Raw genomic sequence first — 11,300 nt, 5'->3', positions numbered from 1 at the left:
GAGTCATAAAGACATAAATGTTCTGAAACGTTTATTGAAGTCAAATGTATTTCCACTAGAATAAAATCATTATTACCAGTAAAGTAATGGGGAGGCTGTTGATAAGCATGCAAATACTAATGTTCACGAGACTAGCGGTTTGCTCCAGATGTTGGGTGAGAAAGAAGCAGAGAAAATGATTGATCGTCAGTGCCCTCTGCTCTCTCTCCGTCCGTCTCTCAGTCTCAGCTGGGAAACTATTCACTAGCTTTGCTAACACATCAGGGCAGCAGAGAGTGATGAAAATGTCAGGGGTGGTGCGGTGAACTGAACCACAGCAAAGCTAAATAAATAACAGACGAAAAAGTGCTACAGACTCCATTCAAGACTGAGATGGAATAATCTAGATCTTAATAATCAGAGGTTGAAAAAATAACACAATTCAACAATAAGAGCTATAATAAGTGGATTGTCATAATAGTTTTTTTTTTACACTTCATATATCAATCTATAGATAGGATGGTGCTGGATTGATGGTAGCATTTCAAGCAATTTAATTTTCACATGTATCCCTTTTACTAAGACATAAAAAAGGCCAGAGGGTTGGGAGGGCCGATAGCTTCCACTGCTCTTCAAACATCACATTCATTCATTTCACACAGATTTCAGTCGTTCTCACCTTTCTCCTCTCAAACCTCAGGATGCTCTATAGACACTGTAGAAACACAGACGGGAGGGTTTGGGCAAAACGTTGTCAGTGGCCTTACACATACACAGTAGGGTCAGAAAGGGGGGGAATAAGGGCGTAATGGTGTTCAGGAAGGGTTAGTGAGGGAAGGACAGGAATGCATATGGGGGTGTGTGTGCATGTGTGTGTTTTGGCAACAGGGCTGGTGCTTAAGCGGGCATGTAAGGTGGAGGTGGCTCCTTCTCTGGCATCTTCATTGCCATCTCGTAAGTGGGCAGGATGTACTGGAGGAGAAAGAAAAGAAAACATAAAGGACACTATAAATATTTATAACATAAAGATACATGAATACGTGATGTTTCTGAGAACAGAAATGTAGATGCACACAGATCAAAAGGAGTGTGTGGGTGCAGATCAGGGCTGCATCTCACTATCATTTTTATTTTTGGTAAATCTGCTGATTAATTAATTGATTTATTGTTCGGTCTATGTAATGTTAGAAGACTCTGAATCAAACCTGGGCCAGTGCCGTGGACGCAGCTTACATGGGGTACATGCTCTGCCAGTCCCACCCTGTTAACCTAAATTTTGAGTTTGCAGCACGACAACAGGACTCTGTTTACTGTTAACATCAGTGTGTTCTTTTCCATCAGCAAGACTCAACTTTTTAATGTGCGAAAATGGTTTGGTTTTTAGCGAAAATCTGAAAATGATCCTCCTTAAATTGTGTTTTGGAATTTTTCTTAAAGTGTTTGGTGATAAATGTTTTACACTCTTTTGAAGAGACACTTTATGTAATGACTGACCTTGTTCTGCTTCTTAGGCCGTCAATGTGTGGACATCATGCCACCTGCTGGCTTAACGTTAGCATTACCAGGGTGTCTAGAGTGCCAGACACTTTTATTTAATGCTTTCTTAGACCTTTTCAAGATACTTTTATCTAACTTTGAACATCTTTGTGTCTTATTCAAACATCTCAAGAAAGTAGTATATATTGGTATGTTGTCTGGTGCAGAGGTAAGTTTTATTTAAGAAACTGGTTACTGAGTGTGAGCTAGGATAATCTACATTTAGCCTCACAAAGACCTCATATATTCAAATTTAAGACTATTTGATGACTTTAAAAGACTAAGATTCATTAAATTGAATTTTAAGACGTTTTAAGGACCTGCATATTTCTGCATCTGATAGACTCAAGTGTGTTTTTGTGACATCAGATACTATAAAATTCAGAATGGTCAACCAAAGTGCAGCTCAGGCAGCTTGCATACCTGGGGAGGGGTCTCAAAGGCCGGGTAGACGGCAATCTCTGGCATGTTCCTGTTGTTGATGTACTTGTAGCAGTTCCACACACAGTTGATCAGGTAAGCCTGGAATCAAAGGTTGCATTTATAATTTTATGGTTTTATCAGGCAGCATGACTCAATAACACTTTATATCCTTCAGCTCATTAAAACATAATGTCTCTTTTTCATTTAATACACCAGGAGAAATCATATTGGACAGACTATTTGTAAAAAGCGCTATGACAACAGTATTATTCATGTCTTACACTAACCCCTTTACTGAACCCACAGACAACATCAATCTTCTCACCACACCATATTAGATTTCTGTTTATATTAGCTTGATTTAGAAGGATATAAAACAAATCAACAAACACACAGAATAAACCAGATAATAATAGTGAATAAGCAATAGTTTTACCTTGAGGATGATGAGGAAGGCAAAGAAGACGAGCACAAAGAGCAGCAGGCAGCTGGAGTCCAGGGAGAGGAGGTTATCCTTGTACGGAAAATCCGGCTGAGGAAAACCAGAACAAACGTCAGATAATCAATAAGACCTTTTTATACTCATTCAGCTCACATCACCATCAACGCTACCACACTACCTAACCTAAAAAGATCATGAGCCTGCTGTTACAGCTATTTGTTAAAAAATATATCAGATCAAGTCATTTTCAAGTGTTTCTATTTAGTATTTTTAAAATACAGAAAAAAACATACACAAGACATAATGAATGCAATAACAGTTTTCCTAGTTACTCTGAGACTCTCACTTGACAGCATCATAGTCAGTAGCTCATTTGTTTTTACTGCACTTCTCTCCTCAGTGTCTATCAATGTGGATCGTAGTCTAAAATGCAAACAAAGTCCTCTTGTAGGAGAAAACAACTAAATGATAATGAAACAGAAAAAATACCTTTATTTCCTTAAATAAAACTTGGTATTTTTGGGTTAAACAAACAGTTGGCTGGGTCCAAACCCTGAAGTTCGCCGACTCAGATGAGTTCATTGATTGGTCTTGCATCGTGACCCTAAACTGCAGTTTCTTGGTTGAAATGAAAAATGACCAAGAAGTGCCGCAGAGGACTAAAGATTAGTCAATCAGCACCATGGGCTGGAGTTACACCGCTGACAAACGATGAGCCGGAAACAATGAGGGGCAAAAACAACAATGGCGAGTGCTATAGACTAGATAGACGCTGCTATAGAGGCTATATCTACATGTCTTCTCAATATCACCTGACATAGTAGTTTGTTTTACTCTGCTCCATTGTTAAAGCCCTGGCAAAACAAGTATGCTGGCGTGACTGCATCACTGTGGAATTAAAATGACATTAGATTCAGGCGGATACGCTGGCCTCTCATGATTGGTTAAGAGAAAATTGAATCCTCCTCGCCCACAGAAATCGGTTAGAGCGGTGAAACAAATTGATTATTTTGTCTGATATCACGCAACAAAATAGTAAGAATTAGAACAGAGAGGGTTATAAACACGATAATATGTTGTCTGTGCAGTCAGGATTCTCTGTTGTAAAATAAACATTGAGGAAATAGTGTGACTGATTCATAACATCATCAGGATCAGACTGTGGACTGTGACTGGTTGTAACTGTTGGCACTGACCAGCTGGTCCAGGTAGTCCTTGATTCTGGGCAGGTACGTGAGAGAGCTGATGGCCACCAGGCAGCTCAGAGCAAAGTCGAACAGCTGGTAGCAGAAAAACGGGATGAGCCAGCCGTCGCGGTGCTGAGGAAAGCGATTGGAGGAGGAGAGAAAGTGATGGTATGAGCATACATCAGTTAGGCAGATCCTGTTTGAGGTCATCATGTACGAGGACCATGTTGCATTTTTTCAACCTTATCTGCACACAGATGCTTACATGTCTGTATCCAGCAGGTAGGCTCGACTGCCATCTACAAACTGTACAGCTGAAGAAGATTCACAGCCTGAGCAGCAACCAGAAAATCATAGTGTATTGTGTGTATTATCAGGTTTTTGGAGTATCCTGTTTATTTGTTTGAGCATTTAAACACCATATTCTGTTTATAAGAAAACCCAAACATACTAGCTTGAGTACCCTGAAAGATAACAGGATGTATACAGGGGATATTAATAAGCCCATTTCTCTGTGCTCATGAAGACACCACTTCTCTTATATGATCATGACCAGGAGGAGCCTCATATTTGGGTTATTTACGTCCATGTAATTTTTTTTAAAGTCTGTTCTAAATCTGATACTAACCTTGGTTTTAAAGGTCTAATTAGCGTTTTTCCTGGATTGAAAACATTTTTTCCTGCTGCTCAGGATGTGGCTGTATCATCAGATGTGGTTTGAGGTAAATGAAAAGAGCCTGCCTGCGGGGACCGGGAGTGCTGACGCTGAAACTGTGTGTATTAGCGTCTGTGCTGTAATAAATACAAAGCGAAGGTTGAAAAATCAGCAAAGCAGTCCTTTAACTGGGTCACTTTACAAGAATCTCTACAGGCATTCTGGGTGTTTTTCTATCAAAAGCACAATAAACTCCTTCACTCTACATTCCTACATTATGTAGCAAAATACTGAACGTCTTTTGTATATTATGATCATGGTTAACACATTTAGGGTTTTTCAATGCGAGACTAAAGCAACCGCGGCTCTGCACCACCACATTGTACAGGAAGAGGTTTCTACTACTGCTGTCTGGGACCATGTACTTGCACAGCTAAAGCAGAATGCCTGCACAGCCTGCACACATGTCATACTTTAACTACTGGCAGCTCAATGCAAGGCCACATTCAAAAGGCTATCAAACCTGTTAGTCTTGATGCCATCAGGCAGGCCTGTGAGGTAAAGATGACAGGCAGTGAGAACATAACAATGTGTGCTATACTCCCACTGCATCAGGATTCTTTCAAACATCCAGCTGAAGTAAAAAAAAAAAAGGGGGGGGGGGGTGCTGTGGCATTTCCTGTTACGTCTTGCTTACCTCTCAACTCTGGTGCTATTATTATACAACTTGAAAGCGATGTTTTTTTTTTTTATGCCTGCACATTCTGGGATTACATATTTGCATAAGAAACCACGACAGAGCTTTACATCATGTGCATGCTGTCAAAAGAGAATTTAAAAAGGCAACATATTCAGTGTGCAGACTTACAGTAATGGCTCCGTACACCATCATGGCACTGATAGTGAGCATCAGCAGAGAGATGGCAAATCCAACACAGGCATTCTCTGCATGAGAAAACAATGAGAATAGGTAAACTGATCACTAAAAGAATTATTGCAATTTCAGTTCAGCTTTAATGTATACATCAGTGTGTGTGTGTGTGTGTGTGTGTGTGTGTGTGTGAATGTATATTCGCCTGCTCTCTTTGAAGCAGCAGTGATTTGCATACAGTCTAAGCAAGCAGTCTCAGGGCTCTTCTCTCTCCAGCTGTAACTCCTTTTTAATGGCCAGCTCTGGGGAGCGTTAAGCCTCTCCCTCCCGGCTGCATAGCGATGGTAAATACACAATGAAATTCAGCCTGGGATAATTAAAAGCCCTGCCTTTCATATCCTCTTTTCTCTCCATCACTCAGCCTCTCGCTTCCTCAAACTGTTCTGCCTGTTGCACTGGAGAGATGATGCTTGTTGTGAGGAAGCTGCTGCAGCGATGCGGTCCGCAGACACTTCTTTGTTGTTCAGGAGTTCAGAGGACTGTCTGGATCTCATCTTCAGGTTATTGAACACAAAATCTGGATAGGTTTAAGCTCTGGTGTTGTGTTTACCAAAAGGGCCTGATGGAAACAACACTTTCCTTGTGTGTTAAAAACTAAATTTTGATTATGGATCTTTGTCAAGTCTTAATAATTCCATGATTTGGATTTTGTCAGTGTGGTATTTTACCTGCATTTGGTTTTAAGGTATATGATTGTGGAGGGTCAGGTGTATTAAAGAAATTTTATTTTATATCAACTGTCCAAAAATGTGAGCAGCGCTAAAACACAGCCTTCATACAATCTCTCCTCTACTTTTCCTTCTCTATGGGTCATTTTTTCCCCTTGATTAAGCAGTGTTTGGTTTATAAAATGTCAGAAATTGTGCCTTTTTGTGTATTTGTATTTTTATAGGTAAACTAATGAGAGTTTCAATTTACAGTACTAACCAAGTGCCCCTTTCTCAAGGATAATTTATTTTTATCTTTTATTTTATTTATTTATGTTTACTCGTCACCATTTTGTATTTTTTTCTCTCTCTTTGGTTTATTTACTTTTTGGGTGTCCGGGGAGGGTGGACTGTGTTCGCTTTGATGTTTGTGTGTATATTTACTGGAAAAAAAAGAAAGAAATTTTGCGTTTTTATGACGACAGTTTTCTTAACACAAAGACATTCTGTTAATATTCACTTAAGATAATGAGAAGCAGAAAATTGAAGATTTGGAGAAGCTGCGCCAGAGACCATTTCACATTTTGTTAACTATAATAAAAGACAAATACTCAGTTTAATTCAAACGAAAAGCCGGAGATCATTTCCACGTTATCTCTATATTAGTTAAATAACTTTTAAATGTGACCTGGAATAAAATGAGTGCAGCCTGATGAAGCTGCACTAATATGGTAACATTGCCTCTGCAGGCTGTGGACAACCTCCACTGCTCTGTGTGCTGGCATGTGCCTGCTGTGGGAAGGTCAACCCACCACGGTTGTTTCCCCTCCTCTCCAGCTGAGTCACCGTTTCAGAAAAATGAAGAGGCCCTCAACAAGCCAAATCAACAAAACAACCGCCAGCTAGAAAAGAAAAGGCACGCCGGTAGTCCCTGCCAGCCCGGCCCTGGCACATGTAACTACACACACCTTGGACGGATATGAATCCTTGAGGAATCACAAAGGAACAACACCAGTGCCACCACACCAACACATTTTTAGACAACGTGTACACAGCGCAGCACTGTTCTGATGTCTTTTCTTTTCTATGTTTTGCAGTCACCAGGGAGTTGTGCTCCCTGTGGAAGATGAATCACATGTTCAATCTCAGCGTAACAGCAGCTCATGTGTTAAAGAAAACAGCAGCGAGACACTGCTAAATACAGTGCAGAGAATATTCACTCAGCGATGTTTCAGTGGGCAAACCATTCTCACAAAACCATAACAGAATATGTCAGATGTGTAAATAAATATTTGATAAACTCAAGAAAATGCATTATGTTTATAATGCAGGCTGTTATCCCGGGCAGTGTATGTAGGTTAACTGCTTACCAGACATCCTGTCAGAGGCAAAGTAATGGTCGATGACCTCATACTGCAAGTCAATAGTGGGCACGTTCTCTGGGTGGGTCACAGCTACGGTCAGCAGGATGCCCATCAACAGGTTGACCACCTAAACAGCGAAGAGAGGAGATTTTATTTTTTTTAAAGAACTTGCAGTAATTTTGCATGTGTAACACAGTGACTTTTGGCCCCTGGGCCAAATCTGGCCCTTGATAGGGTGCCGGGCAGCCTGCCAACCATTCTCTAATTCACAATTAAAAATATATTGATTCACAGTAGATATTTTTTGTTTTGTACTTTGTACATGACATGACTTTGTAGATGAAACGCCAGAATACATAAAAAGCATAAAAATACAGCTTTTTGATTAAAAAAAAAAAGAGCCAGGTGAGGATTCCCCTGCACCATGACAGAGGTCATGGCTAAACATTGAATGTCCTTAAATCCTAGAAATGCCCCTGTAAACGCCTAACCTGTGTGGGGCCGCTACCACTGGATTTGCCTCTAGGCAATGAGTAAGGTCACCAATCGTCGAAAACAATTCAATTATTATATACTGAGAAATATTATAAATGTCTATTTATTAACTGGCCTCCTGTCACACTGCAAAAGTGCCCTTTGGGCAAAACAAGTTGGGTATCCCTGTATTAGCACAAAATCACTTATACTTAACACAGTGAACAACATTTTCTAAAAACAGTTAGGAGTGAGTTTTAGATCGAATTCTCCCCATACAGTGACACACTGGTTTCAGTTCATGCAAATATTGTGGGGAGGTCAACTTGTGGAAACATGGAGGAAATAGGGAACAGCAAAGTGAACAATTATCACCCTCTTCTGTCAAGAGGTACTTTAGCATCATGTGGGAATGTAGCCATGGAGAGAAACCATTTAAGGATTCAAGGACGCTCCAGCATGTAAGCCTCTGAGAGGAGTCACATTCACAAGACACAGCATGTGTTTGAAAAATAAAGTCCATAAGACAAACAAGCGATCTTAATTACTGTTAAAAGACACATTACACATGCTGGTATAAATAGAACTAATGGTTATCTGGGAGAAAGAAAACAAAAGTTATGTGCTAAGAAAAACAGTTGGCATTTACTCAAAATCTAAACTATTTCACTGAGAAACTAGCTTTGGAGAGGTGGAACTAGAAACTAATGAGCTGATTCAGGAACGTCCTTGACCAGACAAACATGTCAAGCTTTTCACCACCGTCAACATCTTATCTGCAACTTCTGCAAAGACTATCTATGTAGGACGAGTTGAACCGCTGCCACGTTTAGTGGGCAGGCTGCTTGTGTTTGACAGTTCGTGTATTCGACAAATTCAAGGAGGAAATATTTGAGAGAGCATAAAATAACCATTTCTGGTGAGATTTAATCTGGATAATTTAGATAAAGAGCAGATAATATTAATAATACAAGTCCAATTGGTACAGCCAGGTAAAAACATTTAGCACGCAGACAAGCCTAAAATGGTACCGAAAGACTTGTCGTATGAGGAAGCAATCTCACCCGTTTGACCATCAGGTATCATAATCAAAACTGTAATATTGTCTTTTAGCAATTGTGTTCTCTGGGTCGCAATTTTAGACGAAGTTCTTGTACACCATAAAGTCCTACAGGCTGGTGGAGCAAAAACTCTTGACTCTCTTAACAATGAAATCCGTGACCCTTCAGATTTTGTGACCCAGTACCTGACTCCCAATGGGCCTACCTGTGTAATAATATTTCCTTATAAAGTTCTAAGGACTGAAACTTTGTTAATAAAGTGAGTAGCCTACAAATGATGAACAGAGCAGGGTTCTGTTGTTATTCCCAGCAAAAGACCTTTTCACAGCAGATATTTTGAACTGGCAGAGTAGGAGAAGCAGGTGTTACTAATGACACCGACGATGGCTCTACTCCACTCAGGAGTCCCTGTGAAAGTGACAGTGAGCTTACACAAGCATACACAATACCAGAACCCTGAAATCAAAGCAGCTAATTCAGCCATTGTTTATTTCATGATTTACCTGAGCTCTTCTCTACTGTGACAAGTCAAAGTGTCTTCTGTGAAAAAGGCCTATTGTGTTTTACTTGCAACTTTTTTTGACACAGATGTAAAAGCTTAATGTTAGAGTATCATTAAAGCAACATGATTCATCATGATTGTAACTAAGGACTGACAGAATATCAGCCTGGCCGATTATTAGGGCTGATATTTGGCATTTTGCTGATTATCTGTAATGGGTTGTATTTAAATGATATCTGATAAAATTAATATAAAAGTGGAAAGAAAATGTAAGCATGGGAGGAACTTTTACTTTGGAAAAAAAGGAGCTATTTTTATTAACTTTTTATTTAAATTTATACTTGACTTTATAAAAACAGTAGCTGGAACTTGCTGAATGTAATGTTGAGAGTTTCAGTTTTGATTTGACATGTGCTAAAGGCATTTCAACAAAATTTTGTGTTGGAGTCTGTTATATTCAGAAAGATTTTCATTTTTATTTTTAATGTATTTTAGTCCCAAAAGTATCGTTCTCATTAACTACTAATAGTTGGCATCAGCCCTGAGAAACAACATCAGTCGCCCCCCAACTGTTATCAAAACAAAGTATAAAACATTACGGAAAAGATTAAATGTAAACTTTCCAGCAAACCAGAGTTTGAGCACACACTTGATACTATTTAACTGTTATAATTTGGCACATACCCACATTACAATCTTCTCAAAAATTCCCCACCAACTCTTTTTCCTGACCCCTGACTGTCACGTTGTGTGTGGTTGCTGTGTCAGGTTTTCGGTTTCCTTATGTTGCATCAGGTTTCAGAGTGTTAAATCACCACGAAAGCAGTGATTTCGTGGAATAGAGAAACACAGCTCATCTGCTTTAAACGTGTCACGTATTGTCCAGCCGGCAGGAAAAAAAATGCAACTAAAACCAGAAACATCTGTTAAGTGACGTGAAAAAACACGAGAGGGGATTAATTCAAGTGTGTGCTGAATGACCAAAATGTGCACAGTGCAATGAAAGCTAACGTTAGTCAACAGCTAACTACTTCAGCGTGGTTATAATTTACAGTTTCTTCAATCCAACTACAACTATAGTCATTTCTAAGATAATAACGCTGTTTAACGTGTGTTAAAGAGAGACAATCATGTTACTGTGGATTCATTCACAGTGTTGTGATCTGACAACCGTTAGCAAGTCAGCGGACTGTCGGCTAACTTGCGCTAACGTTAACTCAAAATGTCACATACTATAGCCATTTAGAGGCCGCGCAGGGGCTGGCAACTAACAATAACTCCCCATTTGTTGTGCTTGTGTCCGTTTGCTAACCGTATTCTCACGGCTGTGCGAGCTGTATCGACAGGAACACTGACCCGAAACGATAGCATGCTAATGCTAACGCTAGCGTTCTGTTAATGTCAATTCGCCATATAGCGGCTGTTTAAAAGTGGTCAAAATTAGCGCATAGCTGATGTTAAAGATGCAAAAAACGACATAAACACACTGCGGTTGACACTCATTATGCAAGCTGCTACTTTGGTGAACTTAACACAGTTGATAGGCAGCGCTCGCTAACATTAGCTTACTAGCCCCACATCAACCATTTTACGTACCATGCACCATGTTCCCAGGATGATGGTCCCCGTCCGGACGTGGCAACATCCGCAACACCTGGTGGTGTACAGTCTGTCTCGACTAGGTTTGAAATGATGCATGTCCTCCACGAGCGTGGGAAGAAACATCAGGAGAGCTGGTCGAGGACGAGATAAATCTTCTCAGCATCAACAGTCAGTCAACGGACACCGAGGAACGCCCACCTCTTCCACGACGACCTGCACGACACCGCGGATAAAAACAAACGCTCTGACGGGCAGGAAGAGGCGGGGACCGGTTAGCTCTGACTGACAGGAGTTTGAACCAATGGCCGTGAAGGAATTCCCAGCCTTCAGGCCATGTTGGAGATAAGTTAATTAGATTTTTTTCAATAAATAAAACATCTATGGGACTCATCTCAGCCAGATGAGGTGGCTCGGGCATCTGATTAGGATGCCTCCAGGACGCCTCCCTGGTGAGGTGTTCAGGGCACGTCCCACCGGTAGGAGGCCCCGGGGAAGAC

At 40.4% G+C, this 11,300-nt stretch overlaps 1 protein-coding gene across 1 annotated transcript; it reads right to left on the bottom strand.

Moving 5' to 3' along the window:
• Window positions 1–18: 18 nt before the first annotated feature.
• laptm4a (lysosomal protein transmembrane 4 alpha) lies at window positions 19–11,021 on the bottom strand. Its single transcript, XM_042503312.1, has 7 exons — window positions 10,798–11,021; window positions 7,171–7,291; window positions 5,091–5,167; window positions 3,577–3,699; window positions 2,375–2,470; window positions 1,939–2,037; window positions 19–951 (listed from the first exon to the last, which is right to left on the bottom strand). The coding sequence occupies exons 1-7, from the start codon at window positions 10,924–10,926 to the stop codon at window positions 877–879; spliced, it is 720 nt and encodes a 239-aa protein (XP_042359246.1). The 5' UTR covers window positions 10,927–11,021; the 3' UTR covers window positions 19–876.
• Window positions 11,022–11,300: the final 279 nt, after the last annotated feature.

The sequence above is a fragment of the Plectropomus leopardus genome, chromosome 16, assembly GCF_008729295.1.
Source record: "Plectropomus leopardus isolate mb chromosome 16, YSFRI_Pleo_2.0, whole genome shotgun sequence".
In the NCBI taxonomy this organism is placed as follows: Eukaryota; Metazoa; Chordata; class Actinopteri; order Perciformes; family Serranidae; genus Plectropomus; species Plectropomus leopardus.
Note: the sequence above shows the minus strand (reverse complement) of the source record. Positions and strands in the feature narration are given on the sequence as shown.